This window comes from Andrographis paniculata, unplaced genomic scaffold (assembly GCF_009805555.1).
Source record: "Andrographis paniculata isolate CXL003 unplaced genomic scaffold, ASM980555v1 Contig18END, whole genome shotgun sequence".
Lineage (NCBI taxonomy): Eukaryota > Viridiplantae > Streptophyta > Magnoliopsida > Lamiales > Acanthaceae > Andrographis > Andrographis paniculata.
The window spans coordinates 433,286-456,586 of NW_026137468.1; the positions used below are offsets into that span (position 1 = coordinate 433,286).

The 23,301-nt window shown below is 39.1% G+C and overlaps 6 protein-coding genes across 8 annotated transcripts; 3 read left to right on the plus strand and 3 right to left on the minus strand.

The window, feature by feature from the left end:
• Positions 1-50: 50 nt before the first annotated feature.
• On the minus strand, positions 51-1,929 carry LOC127240589 (mitochondrial import inner membrane translocase subunit PAM16 like 2-like). Its single transcript, XM_051259338.1, has 5 exons — positions 1,730-1,929; positions 1,105-1,155; positions 914-1,001; positions 560-690; positions 51-457 (listed from the first exon to the last, which is right to left on the minus strand). Exons 2-5 carry the CDS (start codon positions 1,105-1,107, stop codon positions 335-337), a joined length of 345 nt encoding a protein of 114 aa, XP_051115295.1. The 5' UTR covers positions 1,108-1,155; positions 1,730-1,929; the 3' UTR covers positions 51-334.
• Positions 1,930-2,776: 847 nt separating this feature from the next.
• Positions 2,777-4,942, minus strand: LOC127266391 (uncharacterized). 2 transcript variants are annotated; one of them, XM_051296625.1, is made up of 4 exons: positions 4,636-4,942; positions 4,398-4,523; positions 3,352-3,981; positions 2,777-3,265 (listed from the first exon to the last, which is right to left on the minus strand). In XM_051296625.1, the coding sequence occupies exons 1-4, from the start codon at positions 4,786-4,788 to the stop codon at positions 2,777-2,779; spliced, it is 1,398 nt and encodes a 465-aa protein (XP_051152582.1). In that variant the 5' UTR covers positions 4,789-4,942. The 2 variants fall into 2 exon arrangements, with proteins under 2 accessions (XP_051152582.1, XP_051152589.1); XM_051296632.1 differs by having other exon boundaries at positions 4,691-4,745.
• A 169-nt stretch (positions 4,943-5,111) lies between these two features.
• LOC127240868 (glycine--tRNA ligase, mitochondrial 1-like) lies at positions 5,112-9,307 on the plus strand. Its single transcript, XM_051259718.1, has 9 exons — positions 5,112-5,345; positions 5,679-6,061; positions 6,154-6,271; positions 7,139-7,333; positions 7,431-7,655; positions 7,852-7,911; positions 8,121-8,201; positions 8,411-8,816; positions 8,909-9,307. The coding sequence occupies exons 1-9, from the start codon at positions 5,127-5,129 to the stop codon at positions 9,124-9,126; spliced, it is 1,905 nt and encodes a 634-aa protein (XP_051115675.1). The 5' UTR covers positions 5,112-5,126; the 3' UTR covers positions 9,127-9,307.
• A 125-nt stretch (positions 9,308-9,432) lies between these two features.
• On the plus strand, positions 9,433-12,318 carry LOC127240880 (calcium-dependent mitochondrial ATP-magnesium/phosphate carrier protein 2-like). 2 transcript variants are annotated; one of them, XM_051259734.1, is made up of 4 exons: positions 9,433-10,176; positions 10,803-11,579; positions 11,657-11,747; positions 11,850-12,315. In XM_051259734.1, the coding sequence occupies exons 1-4, from the start codon at positions 9,711-9,713 to the stop codon at positions 12,046-12,048; spliced, it is 1,533 nt and encodes a 510-aa protein (XP_051115691.1). In that variant the 5' UTR covers positions 9,433-9,710; the 3' UTR covers positions 12,049-12,315. The 2 variants fall into 2 exon arrangements, with proteins under 2 accessions (XP_051115691.1, XP_051115694.1); XM_051259737.1 differs by having other exon boundaries at positions 10,036-10,172; positions 10,789-11,579; positions 11,850-12,318.
• A 208-nt stretch (positions 12,319-12,526) lies between these two features.
• LOC127240872 (calnexin homolog 1-like) lies at positions 12,527-15,384 on the plus strand. The gene is made up of 6 exons (XM_051259726.1): positions 12,527-12,756; positions 12,899-12,968; positions 13,425-14,548; positions 14,647-14,718; positions 14,816-14,929; positions 15,012-15,384. The coding sequence occupies exons 1-6, from the start codon at positions 12,664-12,666 to the stop codon at positions 15,159-15,161; spliced, it is 1,623 nt and encodes a 540-aa protein (XP_051115683.1). The 5' UTR covers positions 12,527-12,663; the 3' UTR covers positions 15,162-15,384.
• Positions 15,385-15,670: 286 nt separating this feature from the next.
• Positions 15,671-22,625, minus strand: LOC127240861 (ribonuclease TUDOR 2-like). Its single transcript, XM_051259711.1, has 17 exons — positions 22,444-22,625; positions 20,892-21,055; positions 20,316-20,393; positions 20,099-20,212; positions 19,910-20,014; positions 19,511-19,717; positions 19,226-19,435; positions 19,029-19,136; positions 18,283-18,453; positions 17,997-18,194; positions 17,596-17,913; positions 17,277-17,507; positions 17,003-17,191; positions 16,845-16,922; positions 16,581-16,775; positions 16,080-16,460; positions 15,671-15,990 (listed from the first exon to the last, which is right to left on the minus strand). Exons 2-17 carry the CDS (start codon positions 21,039-21,041, stop codon positions 15,802-15,804), a joined length of 2,922 nt encoding a protein of 973 aa, XP_051115668.1. The 5' UTR covers positions 21,042-21,055; positions 22,444-22,625; the 3' UTR covers positions 15,671-15,801.
• Between the last annotated feature and the right edge of the window lie 676 nt (positions 22,626-23,301).

Consider the following 23,301-nt stretch of genomic DNA (forward strand, 5'->3'; position numbering starts at 1 on the left):
AGAAAAAGCTCGACATTGAGGTCTTAAAACTATACTTAGAGACAACAGAGTTGACAACTTAGAACAGAAACATGCTTTACTCCATTGATTTTAATGTGAACTGGAGAGCTAAATTTGTATTAATTCTCAATGTAGAACTTTAGGTATGAGCCAAAAAATTTGGTTACAAATAGAAGCTGTTGAAGTTCAAGGCTAAATGCATTCTACATTTCTAACCCTCACTAACATATGATCATTAACCAAACAAGAACTATTTATCTCGAACATGAAGGCAGCAACCCCCAATTTGAAAAAGACGACAAAAGCCAACAAGTCAACTATTTTAACAAAGATTTCAATTTGTGCCATCCCCTTTTGGCTGATGAATATTTTCCAGGCACTCTTTAGCCCTATGAACCTTTGATTGGAGATAAAAACTACCGTTCTTAGCATTCCGCTCAAACAGGTTATCGTACCTCTGTAAACAAAACCACAGAAAATTCATCAAAACCTAAGTGAAGGTTGTTTTCTTGAACCTTGTCTTACTGTAAACATCCAACAACATGAGATTAGGACAAACCTGCAGTATCTCTTCCCATGTCGAATTCTCACTAACCCCGAGGATTTGTCTTGCCTCTGCCTCCGTCATTGTTTTACTACCTCTTTTGATGTTTTGCACTGCTTCTTGAGCAACACCATTCTTTGATGCATCTGCAAATATCATCAAATTTTCATGTTGGCCGACAAATAAAATGTAGTGCTGGCAAAACATATCAGACACCTTATCCAAATGACGGCCAATAAACAAAACCGGAAACACTACATCAAGGAATAATTGAGACCACAAGTACACCAATTAAAATCTAAGCACACTCAGCCATTCCATAAACTACCGAATGGTAATCACAAAAAACTACAATAGGGAAAAGCTTACTTGCAAGTGCCTGACGATACGCTTGAACAAATGCTCTCGCCACTATCCCAGAGCCCATAATGATCAAGTTTGCAAGAATTTTTGCGGCCTGCGAAACAATAAGTCGCAACAAACATAAATTCACAATTCCAAACATTTTCACAGCCTTGAATCTTGATAAGAAAAAAAGAGAGCCAATAATAGGATCATACCATGGCTCAAATGCAAAACCGAATCACCCGGCGATACTAACTCCAAATTGCCTATAAGAAAAGACAGCCAATGAGAAATATTCCAATACCTACAACAAAGTAACTGAAATAGAAAACTGAGATATGAATATGATCCTAGAGGTAACTAATCATTCTAATCATGTTTTTGGCTCCTCGGCCATAATCGAAACATGGCTTTTCTGTTCCATGACTAGCTATGCAAACACAAACTTCAACTCATGTTGGATCTGCAACCTATCCTCCAACTACATACAAACTTCTGCAACCTTTTTCCAACTAGATACACATATCAATCAACAATAATCGACATCACCCCAAAACTCTATCCAATGTGTTTACATGATAATTTGATGCTTATTTTCAAATAATACAATCACGTGAATCTTTTAATCTCCCCCAAAACCTAAGCAGGCAATTACAGAGCCATAACCTAAGGTCCCCAAAATCCATAAAAATATGCAGAAAAGGGGACGTTTAACAAAAAATAAAGATGATCGGACATCATTTTTCTGACATTACAAACCAGCTACATTATCAGCTTTCGAAGATTCGTCGTTTTACAAACCAAACGAATCAAAACACGCAAGAAATTTTAAAAACTTACAAAGATATTGAAGCAGATTAGGGTTCGGCGTGGACTTAAATGACTGTTCTTCTTCAGAATTGAGAAAATAGCGCGGATTCGCAGTAATCCTGTCTTCCTATTATTTATGAGCCTATGACCTTATGTGATTCTTCTGTTATAATACACAGTTTGCAAATTTCCGATGCCAACACGAAACTTCCAGATTCAATTCTTCACGTATTTTATTTTTATAGGGCTGTTTTTTCTTTTTTAAATAAATGAATTAAAGTGTTAGTACCATTTTAAAACTCGTATTTATGATTTGGAATGACAATTGGACTGGTTTTGCCTGGCTCCAATGTTAATGGAGTGGGCTGTGATTTATAATTTTATTAATTTATGAAGCTGTTTTTATTTTATATGTTAAGTATATATTTTTATAATATTTATCAACTCTTATTACAAGAAATATAAAAAATAAATCTAAACAATTCCCTTCAAAACCAATTTGGTTTACATATATTTAAATTAATAATTTTTTAAAATAATATTATATGTTTTTATAAATAATTATTCATATTATCTAAATTTATAATGGATTTTTTATGATTTTTGTTTTATTTTCAATACTATTGTATTTTTCAATTTACAATTTGCTCAGGAGGTACACTTCACTTTCTTTTCCTTCATTTTTATAATACTCATTTATTACAAATACTCCTCAAAATTAGTTTCTTTGGGATCTCCATCTCCCATGGGGAAACCCTCAAAATAGTTGTCCGTATACTGATATTTCTTCTTAATTGAATCCTTTCTTCTGTGTTGCTAATCAATCTTAATATTTGAATTTAATGTTTGTTCTCAAGTTCTAACAGCGGGCAGCAGAAGAAACAGGCAGCCATAAATGGATTGATTACCCCAGTGTGTATGTATGTGTGTGGCAAAAATGCAGTAGAAGATCAAAGGCACACCTCAAAGTTTACATAAGATCATCATGGATGTCCCTTCTTCGCAATCCTTGAAAAATGATAATACCACTTTCCATGAATGATGAGTTGGCAGTGAAGATCATCGATGCTGCAGATTTCACGGGGTAATTCGCTTGCGAAGGGGGAGTTTCTGAGAAGGAGCTGCAGGTGATGACCACAAGAGCTCCTTGGAACTGATAAATGGAGATTTGGTGTTTTCTTTTTGATCCTTGGATAGAGATGAAGAGCCCAACAGCTTCCTGGAATTGATAGGTTGAGATTTGGTGTTAGCCTTTCGAGCTGTAGTTGGAGAAGAAGAACACAACATCTTCCTGGAATTGATAGGTTGAGATTTGGTGTTAGTCTTTTGAGCTGTAGCTGAAGAAGAACACAGCAGCTTCCTGGATATGGTTATAACCGATGTGTTACTATGGGACGGAACCAATTTCGCTAACTTGAGCCTTTTGCTGCGCGTTTCCATGCCCGATGGTTCATTTGTTTCGAGATAATTGTTTGGTTCTTGGAATTTCCTCTCATTTCTCAGCAGATTCCACAGTAGATTATCATCTTTTGCTGTTTGATCTTCCTTTGTGCTCGGATGCAGAGGCTTCAATGGAGTATCAAGAAGAATAAGTCTTTCAATCATGCATCCATCTAGTGACTAGAAAAATGGAAGTTGTGGAGAACATATACCTCTTGTTGTGTCGGGTTTTCTTGTGATTCGGGGGCATCTTCAATGAGCAATCCGAGGGATATGGTTAGTTTCTTAGCTGTTTCTTCTGCTTTCTGCAACTTGATCAAAGCTTCAAGTCTACTCTGTTCTGCTAATCTTGCCTGGTTTCTTGCTACCTCCAACTCTAATTGTCCTATCTTTATTGCCTCATCCATCTCCTTAGCGATCTCTAACAAGCGCAAAGATATTCCTGTTTTCACTTCGATCTTAAGGCCGTTGACATACTCGGCCATTGGATTGCACATTTTCTCAGCCAGTTCACACACCAGATTGTCTACCCCAACCTCAACTGATCTGATGGCAATTCCTACTTGATCAGATGTGGCTTTGAGGATTTTTAGCATCATGTTGGAGAGGTCATTGCTTTGACCTGATTGATGAACTGCAGAAACGTAACTAAAAGTTTTCATGAAGAACTTTTTCATGAAAGCCTGATGGTTGGCCAGGTTCTGAAAGATGCTATTTTGGCTTGAATTGACCTGAGATTCTATCTTTTTAAGAAGGCTAATCAGCTGCGTCAGCCTTAGCTTCTGTCTCTCCATCAGTTCATTCCCTGCTGCCATAGCTTTAGTCATATAGTTGCTGTCTTCCTGCAAGTCAAAAGGCAAACAAATTAATTAGTTTGTGGTATTGGAATAATGGAATCAACATAAACATGTCATCGTTTTAGTCATGCAGTTTCACCATAAGAACATTGTATCCAACTAGCAATGCCATTACCCATTTCAACTAAATCAATTATTCATGTCTAATTTATAGTGCTTCATGCTACTGCATCTAACAATACTGTCACAGGACTCCCCCATTATCCCTAGAAATTGCTCTGCAGTTCGTCAGTTACACATCTCAAAAGAGTTAACTGCATAAGACGCTGACTACATCTTTACTCCAGGAGTTACAATGATCTGAATGTAGCGCACAAATGGACAAACACAAGACATGCATATACCAACACAGAAGGTCAATTAATCAGTGGAGCAAAACCATGGCGAATAGTTCTAATTACGTGAGAATGAGAACGATCAACAGAAGTGACTACAGTGTTGAATCTTCCCTCGCGAGCCATTTCAACTGTCTTCAGTCCGACCAGCTTCATAAGCGGAATCGCAAGAGATGCAATTACATCTTCCGTCTATAAAAAAGATAATCACATTATAATTCAACCAAAAAAAAAAACAAAGAAAACTGAATAACAAAACTGAAAGCAATCAACGAACCACGTCGATCACAATTCACAATTATACCTCATGCAGACCGATTATGATCTGAGAATGAAGCTGATGAAAGGAGACTCTTAACTGTTCGTGTTGCCAACCGATTCTCGAGAGCTTGAAATGAACAGTTTCAAGCGACGGCAGCCGATCGGCGTGAGATCGGCGTGAACGACGACGATTCATTCACTCCTAGTTTTGCTAGACAACAAAATCAAAATCGCTAGTAATGACCGTGAATTTTTTGAGCAGAAATGGCGGAAGATCAGATTGCAGACACCAGATCAGTATAATTCTATGTAGAGGTTTGGACTGTTGAGTAGTTTACTCTTCTTCTCCTTTGTCCTCACCGTATCTGTAATCTAAGTATACCGTACAAGGCTAACTACATATGTCTTATATTGCAAAAAGAAAAAATATAAGGGACTAAATTGAAGTATTTCAAAAGTACAGGGACTAAAGAGTGATTGACCCTAAACCTTGCTCTACTGTGCTCCTCTCTGAAGGAGTATAAATACGAAAAAATGAGGGATTCGGGAGAGCTACAGCAAGCGTGCTTGGAAATGGAGGCCGCACAAGAAGCACTGAAGAGGGAGGCTTTCCGGCAGGCGGTTGTTAACACTCTCGAGCGTCGTCTGTTTTACATTCCTTCCTTTAAGATCTACCGTGGTGTTGCCGGCCTTTACGATTATGGGCCGCCTGGTTGCGCCGTCAAGGCGAATGTCCTGGCTTTCTGGCGTCAGGTTGGTGTTGTTTAATTTTTCTGTTGCTGAGAATGTTAAAGCACAAAATTTGGATTCGATTATCTGTTTCTCTTTTGTCTGATTTGTTGCGTTTTGTGTATTAGTGTGTGGATGGCTGGTGGTATCTCTAAACGAATTGTTTGAATCCTGTAATCATTATCAAAGTAAAATGCATTCTTTGTGGTTAAATTTTGTCTTTAGTTACATAGTTTGCATTTTGGAGATAGAAGAGATGCATAGTTATTTGAAAGAATTTTTATACACTTTTTTTGGGAGCTGGCGATGCAGTTAGATGTTAAAGATATCTGACAGATTTAATGTTCAATGTATCAGCATTTTGTACGTGAAGAAAACATGTTAGAAGTTGATTGCCCATGTGTTACACCAGAGGTTGTGCTGAAGGCATCTGGACATGTAGAGAAGTTTACTGATCTAATGGTGAAAGATGAAAAAACTGGAACTTGTTACAGAGCTGATCATTTGCTCAAGGATTATTGCAAAGACAAGCTCGAGAAAGATCCTAAGCTTAGTGCGGACAAGGCAGCAGAACTGAAGCACGTTATGGCTGTGCTGGATGATCTCTCTGCTGCAGAACTTGGTGCAAAAATTAAAGAATACAACATCACTGCTCCTGATACAAAGAATTCTCTGTCTGAACCCTATCCTTTCAATCTAATGTTTCAGACATCAATTGGACCATCTGGATTGAGCGCTGGGTGAGAATGCATTTTTGGGATCTCGATTATGAATCTTTCTTTTACTGCTGAAGTATTAGCCCAGTTTACTTTGAGTTTTATTTTTGCTGCAGATACATGCGCCCTGAGACTGCTCAAGGTATTTTTGTGAACTTTAAGGACTTGTACTACTACAACGGAAACAAACTTCCTTTTGCAGCGGCACAAATTGGTCAAGCTTTTCGAAATGAGGTATTTTGTGCTAACACAATTACTTTTGTTGAGTGTTTTAGAACTTTTGGGTTTTTGCATTTTGTTGTATGATTTAGATCTGAATGGTGATGGGATTTGCTATCTCCTGTTTGTGTTAACTCACAACGTCTTCTTGTCTCTACTGTTTCTTTCTTGTCTCTACTGTTTCTTTACTCTTGATTTTGGTTCAAACCTTTTTCATCGTGATAACAATTAATATATTCTGTTACCCTCATTCATCCCTTGTTATTTTTTCATGATCAGCTGTCTACTGTGCATAAATAAGATTGACTTGTGAGGAACTTGCATAAAAGAACGAAGTGTATAGATGTCAGTTTAGTTGTCATGATGATGAATCTATTTTTGTTTGTTCTGTGTGTGTGTGTGTGTGTGTGTGTGTGTGTGTGCCTGTTTCTTCTTAGGGCTGTAAATGAGTTGAACGGATCTTGAGTATAAAGATACTCAAAGCTTGACTTCAGAAAACATTTAAAAGCTCAAGTTCAAGGTAGAGTAAGCTAGGTCATTAAGTTCTTTTCTAGAAACACAGTTCATTTTGGGTTTGTTTGGACTATTAGCCATGGACCCAAAGGACGCAAACTTATTGAATGCCATTGAACGGCTTAATAAGAAATGGCCCCGTAAGTTGTAGGGTTGGGCTTTTCTCAGCTAATGAATTTGAGCCACTCGGCTGAGCTCCAATCATAATTAGCAGGTGCAGTTTGTATTGTACATGAGGTTCTTTTTTTTTTTTTTTTGGGTGCAATGATAGCAAATATATGAGCTCAGTATAAGAGCTGCACAGAATGTGATTGTCATATAATTTCTTTGAAAGTGTCACATTTACATTGAATGTGCATGGCTTTTCAGATTTCTCCACGACAAGGTCTCTTAAGAGTCCGTGAATTTACGCTTGCCGAGATTGAGCATTTTGTGGATCCTGTGGACAAGTCCCATCCCAAGTTTTCAGAAGTTTCACAGTTGGAGTTTTTCATGTTCCCAAGAGAAGATCAGGTGTCAGGAAAACAAGCTAGGAAATTGACTATTGGAGAAGCAGTTACTCAGGTAGGATAGCAGAGAGATGCCAACCTTTTAGCTTCTTTCTCTCATCTTTAGGACCCCAGGATTTCTTTTTTGTTCAATGCAATTTTGTAATGTGCAGGGAATTGTCAATAATGAAACACTGGGCTATTTCATAGGAAGAGTATACTTGTTTCTAACACAACTTGGAGTTGAGAAAGACCGCCTGCGATTTCGCCAGCATTTAGCAAATGAGATGGCACACTATGCTGCAGATTGCTGGGATGCTGAAATCGAATGCTCTTATGGATGGATTGAGTGTGTTGGTATTGCTGATAGATCAGCATATGACTTGCGAGCCCACACGGTAACAGTGTCTTCTGCTATGTAATAGAAGTCTATTTATTGGTTCACGGATTTTTTTAACATTCTTATTTTATTTTATTTTAATTTTATTCCAGTGGCTTTATTATATGACTATTAGTTTTATAGGCTATAGCACATTGTGTTCTATGTTTATACTACCATTGACGGAGGATATGATGATGTTTATCTCTTTGCAGGACAAAAGCGGTGTACCACTGGTGGCACATGAAAAATATGCAGAACCTAAAGAAGTGGAGGTATCTCGTCTTCCTTCCTTCCTTCCTCTGTTATATTGTGCCATTCATTTGGGACACTAGACCTTGTTTTGAAATATGTGTGGCATTGCAGTGCCTATGCCAGTGTTGAAATTTCAGTAATTTGAACCCGTACTACATATTCTTTAAATACTTTTTTGAGGTGCCAGAAATTGCATTGTATCTCTAATGCTCTTCTATTTTCCCTTCAGAAACTTGTCATAGCTCCTGTCAAAAAGGAACTTGGTCTTGCTTTCAAGGGTAACCAAAAGATGATCGTTGAAGCATTGGAGGTAAATAATTTTACCTTTTTGCTGTCACGTCTCTTATTCGTAATGATCTTTAAATTTTGTGATGGTTGAGAATTGTTACATCTCATGCGCTTATGAAAAGTACATGGTGAGATTGTACTTCCTTACTAGGCTGAAATGAGCTGATTAGCAATGAAAATACCATTTTGATTCTGAAGTGTGAAATTTGCTTTATGTCTCCATTTAAACAGGCAATGGGAGAAGAGGAAGCAATGGAGATGAAATCAACTTTAGAAGCTAAAGGCGAGGCCGAGTTTAAAGTTTGTACGCTCGACAAAGTTGTGACTATAAAGAAAAACATGGTTTCGATTTCCAAAGAGAAGAAAAAGGAACACCAAAGGGTTTTTACACCATCAGTGATCGAGCCATCCTTCGGCATAGGAAGGATCATATACTGTCTCTATGAGCATTCATTCTACACAAGAAGCAGCAAAGACGGTGATGAGCAAATGAACGTCTTCCGGTTCCCTCCCCTCATAGCTCCAATCAAATGTACCGTATTTCCTCTCGTTCAGAATCAACAATACGAGGAAGTTGCTCGAAAAATTGCCAAGTCATTAACTGCTGCTGGTATTTCAAACAAAATTGACATAACAGGTATAGCGCGAGCAGCCAGGTCTTCATCTACTACAAAACTGTACTTTCGTCCAACTATGCACTTACATATATCTTCGTCGCAATGTACGCAGGAACTTCCATAGGAAAGAGATACGCGAGAACAGATGAACTCGGAGTCCCCTTTGCCATAACAGTTGATTCGACAACCTCAGTTACTGTCCGAGAAAGAGACAGCAAGCAGCAGATTCGCGTACCTGTCAACGAGGTAGCCTCTATGGTTAAAGATGTAACCGACGGTGCGAGCACATGGGCTGATATACAGTGGCAGTACCCGGCTCATTCTTCTTGATTTTCTTCTGACTTATCCTCACATGTCGTCACAAGTCCTATTTAGTTTTAAACAAGACACCACACAAAACTTGTCATCAAGAAAAAACTCCCATGTTTGTCTCTCTGTTCTGTTGATTCACAGACAAACTTTTTTTGTGGCTCGTTAATGCCAATGATCTGAATTTGGTCGGTCGGGCGTATGATGTTCGTGCCAAATCTTTTGTCAATATGGGCAATCAATCTTACATCAGCATGATCATAAAGAGAGATTTTTAAGAGTCAAATAATGATAATAATAGAGCAACGTGGGAATCTCCCGTAATCCCTACGCCATTATATATTCTTCCAAGAATCGATCGACAATAATTTGTCAAATGGAAGTTGCTGACTGACTATTTATTTGCAGATTTTGATTCTCTCCCCAAAATTCATATTCCCCAAAGATCCTTCTTTTCTTCTCCGTGACTCCGGTTTTTATCGTGATACCGAAAATCTGCTTTTCGATAGATCTGGGAGCCCTATTTCAGCGATTTGGTTACGCCATGCGCTACAGATAATATCCAGAACCAATTTCGTGAACCTAATTGGGAATTTCTCTCGCCTATGACTGCTGGTGTGGAGAGCCATGCGAATTTCCCAGCACAAGCTGCTGCTGCTGCAACAATGGCGAAAGGGCAGCAGGTCCGGCCCGGGTGCTGCAACCCGGTCGGAAATACGGGGCCTGTATCATTGGATCACGTGCTATCCGCCTTGAGGGAGACGAAGGAAGAGCGCGACGCGCGAATCCGGAGCCTGTTCAGTTCCTTCGACACCAATAATTTAGGGTACTTGGATTACGGACTCATCGAGAAGGGGCTGTCGGCGATGCAAATTCCGGCGGATTACAAGTTCGCGAAGGAGCTGTTGGAAGTGTGCGACGCGAACCAGGATGGGCGGGTGGATTATCAGGAGTTCAGAAAGTATATGGATGATAAGGAGCTGGAATTGTACAGGATTTTTCAGGCCATTGACGTTGAGCACAGTGGTTGCATTTTGCCTGAGGAGCTCTGGGATGCTCTTGTCAAGGCTGGTATATTGTTCATCATTTTCTTCAATTCTCTAATTTCTGAAATTCGTCTTCATTGATGGTTTCATCCTCTTTGGCCAATTGATCATTTCTGATGTGTTTTGCTTTCCCCTTTCCTCTGTTTCGATTACTGCAATTTGATGAAAAGCCTTGCTTTAATATTTCATTTTTATGCACTTTTAGTGATAGCTTCTAATGATGAAATGATGAATGTAGCTTTAATCATTGTTTGGATACATGAATGCATAATCTGTAAGATATATAGCATTTGAGCTTCAAAGATTTGCATTCAATTACACGTATCTTGCTTCTGTTGAGTTTGCCGATGAGCGAAAATGGAAATCGTTTGAAATTCGAATATGTCCTTTTTGTTAGGCCTATAGTTTTCTACTCTTTTGAGCGTGTTTATTAATAGTTTTAGTTTGATTATTCGGTGGACATCATTAAGCATTTCATGGTTTGTGTTTCTCTTGAACTCTTTTGATGAAGGATACGCGAAATCATTGGTTTTTCCTACGCATCTTTCAGATTATCTCTGTTACATTCCTTTGGCGAAACAATTATATTCGTGTCTTCTGCGATTAATATCTTTCTTCGTCCTATAAGTCGTGGCAGTTGGTTTTTTGCAGGTATAGAAATTTGTGATGATGAACTCGCTAGTTTTGTCGAACATGTTGACAAAGATAACAACGGAATTATAACTTTTGAGGAGTGGAGAGATTTCCTGCTGCTGTATCCACACGAAGCCACTTTAGAGAACATATATAGGTACTGGGAAAGAGTATATCTTGTAGATATCGGCGAACAAGCTGTGATTCCCGAAGGCATCAGCAAGCATGTCCACGCAACAAAGTACTTAATCGCAGGCGGTGTTGCCGGGGCTGCTTCTCGTACTGCAACTGCGCCTCTCGATCGCCTAAAGGTAATTTTACAAGTCCAGACCACGAACACTTCCATTGCTTCTGCTGTCAGAAACATACGGACGGAAGGTGGACTTTTAGGATTTTTCCGAGGCAATGGATTAAACGTGCTCAAGGTTGCACCCGAAAGCGCCATCAAATTTTACACTTACGAAATGCTGAAAAATGTCATCGAAGATGGTAACGGCAATGTTGGAACTGGTGGTCGTTTAGTTTCCGGTGGATTGGCCGGAGCCGTGGCGCAAACTGCTATATATCCAATGGATCTCGTCAAGACTCGCCTGCAAACTACTGCTTGTGAAGGAGGGAACGTTCCGAACCTCGGTAAATTGTCGAAGGACATCTGGGTTCACGAAGGGCCCCGAGCTTTCTACCGTGGGCTAATCCCGTCGCTTCTTGGTATCATACCTTACGCAGGCATCGACTTGGCCGTCTACGAGACCTTAAAAGACATGTCGCGGAAATATATTCTTCCCGACAACGATGGTACTCGATACATACCAATAACTAAACATTAACTTCTTATTCCACATCTACTAATATTCAACGACGTTACTCCGCAGAGCCGGGTCCATTAGTGCAGCTGAGCTGTGGCACCATCTCGGGAGCACTCGGAGCGACGTGTGTTTACCCGCTGCAGGTTGTAAGAACAAGGTAATCGTCGATGAATGCATTCCATCATAATCATAATCATCTTCTATTCGATTCAATCATTCGATCATAGATTACGAACAAGCGGGTGGCGTTTTTTTGCAGAATGCAAGCTCAATACAGCAAGGCGTCGAGCGGAGCAGCTTACTCGAACATGTCGGATGTGTTCCAGAAAACTTACCGGCGCGAAGGCTGCCGGGGATTCTACAAAGGGCTTCTCCCGAATCTGCTTAAGGTGGTGCCGGCGGCGAGCATTACTTACCTCGTCTATGAAACCATGAAGAAAAGCCTCCATCTTGACTAAGCTGCTGTTGGATGGATGGTGAATAAAATTAACCATTTTTTTGCTAACTAATGATGGGATGGATGAATATGAATATGATGATATGTTTTTGTTTGGCTAATTGATGTTTGCATTTTTTTGGCTACAATTCCAAAATAGTCTATGGGTATATTAGTTGATAATTGCAATTCGATCTCTCAATATTTTGTGTAATTGTAAAAAAATTTCAGTAAAATATTTTGTACATTTATTATAAAATAAAAGAACCATTATGCAATTTGCCTAAAATTTATAATAGGAGTGTCGGATCGGGTCGGGTACAGGGTCGACCCGGAGTGACAGTCAACAATTTAAAATGGAATGTTCTTGAACCTGGGGTTTGTCACTCGTTGCCACGTGGATCGTTCTGATTGGTCCAGTTCACGTGGCCTGCATCGTCATTGGTCGAATCAACTCGATTCTAATGAGATGTGTGTATTAGTTCGTGGTTAAAAAGCCATTCAAATCACGCCATCAGTTGAATTCCGAGAGAGAGATTTCTACTTCAGGCCTAGTTTTGCTTTAGATCCATCTGAGATTTTCTCCCCAAATCTGTGCGTGATTCTTTTCTGAGATTTGGAGGCGTGGTTTTTCGGAATGGAGGATCCGAATCGGAAGATTTGGATGCTGCAGTGTTTGTTGCTGTCTCTCGCGTGCTTCGCGTCTCACCTCTCTGCTACGGATGATGTGGTACGTACGAAGATTTTGAATATTTTTAGTATATGTATGGGTATTTGTGAATTGCTAGTTCATCTGATTGATGTTTGTATTTTTAGATCTGTTGTTATAATTAGATTATTAATGCTTCCATTTCATGGTTGATGGTTTGTAGACATTCTACGAGTCCTTTGATGAGAAGTTCGATGGAAGATGGATTGTGTCTGAGAAGCCGGAGTATAATGGTAAAACTTCACCCACTGTTCGCTGTTAGATGTGCTTTGAATATTTCATTTTTTACTCTTTGATTTGAACTATTCTTCTACTTTGTCTTGTGTTCAAGATGTACTGTATTTGAAACTGATCTTGAAATTTGAAATTTCAACCCTAATGCGTTCGCTTTTGCAATAAGCTCTTGAAGCTTTGTTTTACATTAGAAAAGACAATATGACTGAGCATAACTATGGTTGTCTAGGGATTACAGCTGCATATATTTTTATTTTGGTGGACATTAGGAGGATGGTTGAATATCAATCTTTATATGCTGTTGTGGCTTATAGCAGACCTGATTGTAGATTCGTGATGAGATTGGGTTGCAATAAGGTCTTCTTCTGTGGTGTGCTGTACACAAATGCAGTGTGTCATATGTTTCTGTATGTTCTGTTGGTTGAAATTTTGTTTGTGTTTTACTATGATATTAGGTGTATGGAAGCATGAAAAGAGTGAGGGGCATGATGACTATGGACTTCTTGTGAGTGAGCCGGCCAGGAAATATGGCATTGTAAAGGAACTTGATGAACATGTGGATCTTAAAGATGGAACTGTTGTCCTTCAGTATGAGGTTCGCCTGCAGAATGGGCTTGAATGTGGTGGTGCTTATCTGAAGTACCTACGGCCTCAGGAAGCTGGATGGATAGCCAAGGAGTTTGACAATGAGTCACCTTATACAATTATGTTTGGCCCCGATAAATGTGGCGCTACCAACAAAGTCCACTTCATATTGAAGCACAAAAACCCGAAGAGTGGAAAGTTTGTCGAGCATCATCTCAAGTTCCCTCCATCGGTACCTTCAGACAAATTGACCCATGTGTACACTGCTGTGTTGAGGCCAGATAATGAGTTGAGCATCTTGGTTGATGGGGAAGAGAAAAAGAAGGCTAATATTCTCTCGGAGAGCGAGTTTGATCCTCCACTTATCCCTCCAAAGACTATTCCTGATCCTGATGATAAAAAGCCTGAGGATTGGGATGAGAGGCCAAAAATCCCAGACCCGGAAGCCAAAAAACCTGATGACTGGGATGAGGACGCTCCAATGGAGATTGAAGATGAAGAAGCTGTAAAGCCAGAAGGTTGGTTGGATGATGAACCTGAAGAGGTTGATGACCCTGAGGCAACAAAACCAGAGGACTGGGATGATGAAGAGGATGGTGAATGGGAGGCGCCTAAAATCGACAACCCTAAATGTTCAGAAGCTCCTGGATGTGGGGAGTGGAAGAGACCAATGAAGAGGAATCCTGCTTACAAGGGAAAATGGCAGCCTCCACTTATTGACAACCCCGATTACAAGGGAATTTGGAAACCTCAGGAGATCGACAACCCTGAGTTCTTTGAGCTTGACAAACCAAACTACGAGCCCATTGCAGCTATTGGCATTGAAATCTGGACAATGCAAGATGGTATATTGTTTGACAATATTTTGATTGGATCCAGCGAGAAGGTTGCAGAATCCTACCGTCAGACTGCATGGAAGCCAAAATACGACGCTGAGAAAAAGAAACAGGATGAGGAAGAAGCAGCTACCTCCGAAGGGCTTAAGGGCGCCAAGGTAGTATTAATGAGACATTGATAAATTCCCACCACCATGTGTGAGTAATGCTACTTTGCAAGTGACTCATTATTTTTCTTTTCTCAATTGTTTTCCAGAAAGTAGTTTTCGACTATCTGTACAAGGCAGCTGACCTCCCTTTCTTGGGCGAGCACAAAACTAAAGTCCTGGTAAGTAAATCCCATTTCTTGGATGAAGGGCCAGCTTAGAATTTTGATTGGATTTTTTTTAACTTATGCTATACTATACTTGGATTCCTTCTTGCAGGAGCTCCTTGAGAAAGCAGAGAAACAAGCTAATCTCACAATTGGCATCCTTGTGTCCGTTGTTGTTATTCTCTTATCCATTCTGTTTAAGCTCATCTTTGGTAGGAAGAAACCGGTGAGTAAATGCTGTATAATAGTGTAAAACATTGTTGCTGATGTGGCTGGCTTTCTAACTGGGGTCTGATAATTGAATCCAGACTAATACACCACAAGCAGCAGCAGAGAATAGGAAACCTGATGTTGCCGAGTCTTCGACCAGCACCGCAGAGGAGGAGGAGGAAGAGGAGGAGAAGGAGGGCGACCCCGCAGCCCCTCAACGCAGAAGGAACGTGAGGCGTGCGAATTAGGTATTAATTGAACAAGAGGAAAGAATGTTGCAGCCACGCTAGTTTTTTCTTATTTTGAATTCTCTCTCTGGATATCTGTGGATTGAACTTTCTTTGCAGTTTAAGAAAGGGTCCAGGAAGGACAGTTTGTTTTTGTCTTATAAGTAGTAGGTGGGTGGTGGTGGTGGTGTTCTTTTTATACATGAGATGTATTGGAGTAACAAGTTTTGGAACTCTACCAATATCCCCTCTCTCTCTCTCTCTCTCTCTCCTTAAATATTGGTAAATGTGGTCAATTATCAATCAGAACTCAACTCATCCAATGGAATTTGAATCCCAAGTACATAACTGAAGGTTGCTTTAGGTTGTGGTATTGATAACATATTCAATATGGATAGATGGTCTGTCTATGAATTAAGTGCATATATTTATTTATATTACTTACTAGAGCTAATTAACATCTTGTTTTTTTTTCGATATCTAGCAAGAATTTAAACAAATGAATAATATAGAAAAAAAGAAGCTACTAATAAAGCAAGAAAATCATCCAAAGCTGTTCCCTCCTTGAGCTAACCAAAAATAGTCTTAAGGCTGGCTCTTAAGGCCAAGTTTCCTTAACTTAACTAGCACCAACACATCTGCTCAAAAGAAAGACAAAGACTTACCGCTTTCCGTCGGCTTTCCTCGCCGGAGGTCCCATCTCGTCATCATCCGACGCTATGTCTCCATACTCCCACATCCTGACCCTACTCTTTCGAGCCTCCGTCTGATAATTTTCAAGCTCATCAAATGCCTCCTGCCTATGCTTGGGTTCCGATCGCCGTTTTTTCTCCAACCTACAAAGTCCCTCCTGATATATTCAAGCAAATGCATGTTAATTATCGTAACGATGTTAAATGGAGAGGGGACATCGCATGATGTGACGAGTTTAAAATGTACCTGTAGCATAATGGCATTGATGCTTATATCGGACTCAAGATCGAACAATGTTACCGAAAGGATGGGGCCAGTTCCTTGTCCTTTAACTTTTCCAGCTGATGTGTCCTTTTCTTCGATCACAACTTTAAATTCTTTTGGAGAACTCAAGACGAGATCGCTCAATCGGTACGCAGCATCCTGACCATATTCATCCACCAAGCCTGGAACTTTAATGAATGCCAGGCTGCAAAGCTGGGCGAGGCCAGGGCCTGATGAGACGGAAGGATCGAGAGGGCGCAGTCGGCCGTAAGGGACGATCTCTTGATTTCCATAATCGATATAAAACACCCCAAACGTGTCTTCTGCAGATTCCACAGTACCACCGCGAGGAGTGTGGACAACCTTTTCAATTTAAATCGAGATCGAATCAGCAAAATAAAAAATACAAATCACCGGGCACAACTTTAAAGGATATATATATATATATGAACATCTGATCACATAGTTACGATGGGAACTTACCATTGCACGATTCCAAGAATTATCTGCAGTATATTGAGCTAGAAGAATGTCGCCCTTTTTAGGATTGAAGGCACCGATCACAGGAGATTCGCCAAGACTCAACGAAGCCATCTGCTTCTGAATAGTGGCTACTCTCTGATCAGCAGAGGATTGAACATAGAATTTACCGCCTCCCAAGACTTCGGTTATAACAGCCTGACGAAGAACATAGTAGTGAGTTTATGGTTAACATTCAAGAATAGAACATGATCTGAAATCATATACCTTAAACTCTTCTTTCTGCTTTCGTCCAACAGTTGAATTGTTTGAAACTTCCTCTCCTTCCTCGTACTTCTCCCAAATCTGCCACCGAAAGTGTTCATAAGTTAAGGAAAACCAGACAATAATGGGTGCTGTATAAGATATGTATATTGTCTATTCACCTTCAACTTTTTCTGTTTAGCAGATTGCTCCGCTTTGATGAGAAGATGAGCATCAGGAATCCTGTCAAGGCCAAAGGAAGTTTGAAGCTTTGCCAGGCCAGCTTCCAGAAGTGGTATTGCCGCATTCGTTCTTGATTCCCACAGAGTTCCCAAGAAAGTTCCAGTTTTATCAACAGTTTTGACTTCAATCTGCACACAAATGACAACTCTAATTATGAGATTTGACAGCAAAAAAATAACAAAGATTATAGAAAAAGGGGAAAATATAAGCTACCTCAACATCCCTTTGCATTAGTCTCTGCCTCATAAATGCAATGGCTTCGTCAGAATAAGGTTCTCCACGCGCAGGACAACGAACACCAGATAATGCAAATGCAACAAAGCAAGTTTCCTTAGGAATCTCCATCTTGTATCGATGCCCGCTAAGCACAAAGTCAACAATGGCAGGCATCCTCCTATTCCGTTGCAAAGACGGCAAGAAGTCCCGTGCTTTCTTTGCAGGAGCCTTTAAATTGTTGTGAGTCCACGTTCAAGTAAGTAAGAAGAATAACCAACAAAATATACACATCATCAATAAGGACAACAAATCTTACGGTTAGCAAGTCTGTTATATGCCTCATGGGAGCATCTTTGGCAGAATGCATACCCTTCTTCCCAGAAATAGCGCGTGATTCAGCAGCTAGAAGAGCATCATAATAGTTTGATCTCTCCTCAAAATCTCGGTGCCTAACAACAGTGGCGTAACCACGAGCAACCAGAAGCTCAGCAATATTTGTTCTAGCCTGCGCAGCAGTATTCTCATCCTTCGAAGGATTAAGGAGGAAAACAGATCCAAAGTCCATCACCTTTGTATTTGCTGTTGCCCCTTCTGATAAGTTAACCTTCCTGGAATACTCCATAGAAACCTTCACCTAAAAATATGTATGCGCATATGTAAGCATTATAGTTGAATACATGATAACATACTTAAAACAAAATATATCAATTGCCATACTTGGCCACCAATTAATCGAGTTCTCAGGAATTCCTTAGCCTCGCGGGCATAGGGGTCAGGTTTCTGGTCTCTACGAGGATTGCCCATTTTTGGGCCCCTTATACTTGACAAGTTGACTCGTCGTTCGGAAGCAGGATCACCAAATGAAATTGAATCATCAGCAACAATAATGCAGTCAGCGCTAGCAACTTCAACAACCTGTGAAGTCGGAGTGTACGTGTTAATGAAAATAATTAGCTGCCATAAAATAGAAGAGCAGCAAACTTTGATGCCACAGATAACTTACTTTCCCTGTGAAGTTCTGATCATGAATGGCCTTTGAGTTTGTCACTGGGGGAACATAATTAGTCCAAATTCTTAATCGCGACTTCTTTGCTTCAAGTTCGGCATTCTTCAACTTCCGTTGAGCATCCTCTTCCAACAAGCTAGCACTCCATTGCACATATTTAGCCAAACCCTAAAACATCATAACATTGAGGTATGAGATAAAGATAGGAATACTAACTCATGCAAAATACCATTTTGAATGATATGCGGCAATAATATCCCACACACAAATATAATAGGGTCCCGGATGAAAGAAAACTATAGAGGAATGCAGACAAGAATTTTGAACGTAAAAACCAAAACAAGCATAGTCCATTTATCATCTAAATGGAAAAACAAAAAAAGAAAAAGAAAAGAAACAAGTAATATCTTAGTTGTTTAACTTCTTTATTTAGCAAACCACGTTTAATGTATGCATAGCGGGAAAGAATGTTTAATAAAAAACCAATATTATACTCTTATTTATAGTTAGTTTGGGTATTAATTATTAAAAATTGCCATTTATAGTCCGTTTCGGTATTAAAAGTTGCCAGATGATAACATAACAATAAAGAAAAAATCTATATATCATTCATTATATGAAGGAAGAAAGAATCCACTTAGGAAAAAATGAAATGAAAAGAAAAGGACTAAATGGCTATACTCTTGCGAAATATGGCATATCTCATGATGTATCAAGTATCATGATAATGTCGACTCACTTACATTTTCAATAAGCTCCAATGCTAAGTCCTTCGCAGATTCACCATCTGGATAATAAACTGAACCAATCAAATTGCTGAATTTGTCAGAACCCTCCAACACAATCCTGACCTACAACACCAACAATAGATATACATCAGCAAGATCATAGCAATGTTTATGTAAAAAGTAGCGCCTTAGCACATTTAGAAAATACCCACATCTCTGTGCAGCACCCGAACTTCGGTAAAATGTTTGGCTTCTTTTCCAAACGGATCTGGAGGAACTTCAACTGAAGAAGCCGCAGCTCTCTGGGATGATGTCAAGGGAGCCTGGCTTTTAGCTGCTGAATCTCCATTTTGTTCCTTATGGGGTTTATCAGTTGCAACGGCAGCAATTTCTGGTGGAGCCTTTCTACCCGGGGATGGAGACTGGTCGAAAATTTTTCATTTACATCAAATTCTAGGCAACCAATTAAGAAAACTATCGTTAAGGTACAACCATACCTGAATTCCTGCAACAAACACTTGGACATACTGATAGTCTGGGAGCAAATAAACACGAATGGTGCTCCCATCACGAACATGGTCGACAATAGCCTCCAAAGGACTACCTCTCTTAGAATCTAACAGAGCCACAACATCAAGATTACTAGGATCACTAACAGCTGAAGGAGGCAAGCGCCTGATGGAGGAATCAGCAGCACCGGGCACCTGAATGCATTACAAGACAAGACTATTACTAAATCTCATTAACTGAAGTGTGTTCTACAGCCAACTATTACACATTTATGATATCTTGAAGAAAAAAGTAATTATGACACTTGTACGTCACAAAGTTAATTTCATGCCACACAACTTCTTGGCCTATATAACAATATACATAAATGAGATATATGTACAGACCCTACTCCAACGACCTAGACCTTGCTGTTTGGCCTGTTCTTCAAGGCTTTGCAACTCAGCCAAGTGTGGGCTGGCTTCTCCCTTCTGTTGACCTTGTCCTCTTACCTGCATTAGAAATACCGACAAAGTCACCTTACAGTAAGAACAAACTAATGGGAAAAATAAACGGGAAACATTTCAACAATAAACCTTTGCCCAGCCAGCAGCAACCACTAGAGAAGCTACATTATTAGTCCCAAGGAAAACAGAGCCAAACTCCCTCTTTATAGATGGTACAAGATAATCCACTCTGAAAAGGACCTCCTAAAATGCACATTAACAAAAAAAAAAAAATCTTTTAAGTTGAAAAATTCCAGAAAATCTACCTTGACAAAGTATAGATGAATAAAGGTAACACCATTTATACCTTCCCAATACAAAGCTTCCTTAAAAATTCCCTACTATCCCATGCAAATGGCTCATCTTGGCCACCTCTGCGGGGTGCCTACAGATGCGAATAATTGAATAAAGAAATAATAAGCACAATAAAAAGAGGAAAATAAAGGTCATTCCATAAAAACATGTAAGACACAATCTACATTTCAGCAATTCTCTGAAGCTATTATTGTATCAAGAAAACAAGTGCCACGGCAACACACAGACAGCCATGGAGTAAATAGATAGAAAGGGTTTAGAAACTTCAGTTCATATGCTAGAGATAACAGGGTTAATATGAATATATAATGCATACACAATTTGTATGATAGCACACTTGTTCATACAAATCAAGCATAACACATATGAAATTCATTATCATCAACTGAACCTCATACATGAAGATGAAAACGACAGGAGATTAACTTTATAGTCCCTAAAAACATGAATTACAAAGGCATTCCAATAAGAAACATAAAAGCAGCCTTCATGCTTTTGGTACATTCCCAATTCAGACGTAAAGAGAGAGTGAAAAAATTGAAACTACCTTTGAATTTATCAAACGTACCAGCCTAGGAGCAATTAGAGACGACAAAGTAATAGTCTTTTCTGGGGGAACTTCAGCCTTGGAACAAGCCATTATGACCAAGCAGTCACCGGAAGGAACTGCTTTCACAATTCCCCTAAGCAATGCTTTCGCTCCAGCTGCTGGTGCCATTTCAACTGCAAAATCTGCGAAAGCACAAATTTTATCTCTAGCTATGACTAGAATCACCTTGATAAGGATTTCTACAAGCTAAAAGAAGCTTATTAATTCAATCCAGCACAAAGTATAGAAGTTTTTAACACATGCATCATTGCAAATGGATTTATCAGCTGACAATTAGACCCAGTCAGTAATTAGACGATGATGGAGAATATGTGTAAACATTTATCACAATAAATTCACTTCTCAATCCTCAATACAGGAGAAGGCACTCACTCTACCACTAGCAGTTCATTAACTGTCATTCTTCCTCTTCCTTAAAACAATTTACTTTCCTTAAATTATTTAGTTAAATTCCTTCTGTTCTTTTCAAAAAATTTCCTTTTTTTTTTTTTTTTTCAAAGTCATTCCAAATGAAGATTTATCGCCGCCCATGGCACACCTCAGTATATCCATAGTAAAACAACTCAAGTTAGACTGTTAGACAACTTGAAAACACAGGTTCCAATGGTCCTCATGTTTTCATCTCATTCACAACTTAATAAAATACACGCTGACATGATCAAAGATTACAAGTTAGTCAAATTTGAAGTTTTGAACATATGTAATACGACAAAAAGATTTAGTAAAACTAACTTCAAGTGGTAAAAAAGATTAAATCTTTGCATATGGAACTAACTCAAACAAAAGTAAAACAATTGGCTAACATTTATTTCTTCCGAAAACTTGTTGTTAGTCTCAAGATAAACTGAAAAATTGATTTCGCAACGATCCAAACCGATCTAACCTTATCCATTCATATTTAATGATGTCTTAAAAGAGGAAAGCGATTTCTAGTTGTAACAAGACAAGTTCTTCAAAAGCTCAATTTTCATGATTTTCTTAATAAGGTGTTAAAGTTCAACATTGTGTGTATTTCCGAAAGGCGGCGGGACATATTAATCTTTACTGCTGTTCCACTAAAACCAAAAACCCACAGTCATGAAAGAATGAGATATCAAGACCAATCACAAAATTGAAAACACCACAAATTGGTGGAAATTCACCGATCAATATTATCCACAAAGTTAAAACTCGTCATAGCCCAAGCAACTTATTTGATACATCACACTGATATCGATAAGTCAAAAAATAGTCCTAATTATTAAGATCCAATCCAAGTGCTCATTCAATGTCCATCGATACACACAATCAAAATTCATTATTTCCATCTGAGTAAGTAAACACAAATTCACAGAAACCTTCACAGAGATCCGACACTCATGCATCAACGATCAGCAGAGTTCCACGCCCAAAACACACAAAAAACGAATAGAAGACCAAAATTCACCGAAGTCAAAAGCATGCATTACTTCAATCAAACTTAAACTAAAAGAAAATCTGAAAAATATAGAAAAAAAATAATAATAATTACCAAAACAACTCCGGCTAGTGCGACGATCAAGAAGATTAAGAGGCGATAGATTGAACTCTGCTCCTATCGCAACGAATTCGCTAACAATAAATTCAAAATTAAGCCTTTTTCTCCGCTTTCCTACCAATTCCAAGCGAAAATCGGGAAGTCCTTTTCGTCAGAGATAGTCTCTCGACGGCGGTCGTAAGCCAAAACTAAAAACATGCTACGCTATATATAAGCGGGGATCCCATACGTATCTTAAAATAACCTTCATATGGTATGCAATTACCAAAATGCCACTACAGGATTCCAATTCCCTCTGCTCTTCTGCCATGCATTTATTGTCATTAGATTTAGAGCTCTTCAATAATTATTTTTCAGATAATAATAATAACTAAATAAGTCTATAAATTTAAAGTAAGAATTCAGTTATTAAATAAGTCTATAAATTTAAATTATTTAACTCGACTCCATCAGACTCAATTTGTGAAATATGTATTACATCCCTGTGAAAATTCTTAATTCTAAATTCTAAACTTGGTTGGCACAGATATAATGAAAAACGATCAGGGTGCGTGACGAGTATGGTTTGCCACGTGGAAAAAGCATCCAACGAAAACGCGCCATGTGGATCTAATTTTGCCATGTCAGAGCCACGTTGTCTGTGTGGTGGCCAAGCCCAAGATGCGCAGATGGCCGACCGGTCTAACAAGGCATGTTTGATTCGGCCCGGTTTATTTTGGGCCTTCATTAAAGTATTGGGTTAGCAAATTTACTTTATAAAAAGTATGAATTAAAAACGGCTCAATTAAGGGGGGCCACATTAATACCTCTGAATTTTTTTACTGTATTGGGCCTACAGAGTTCATTTTTAAA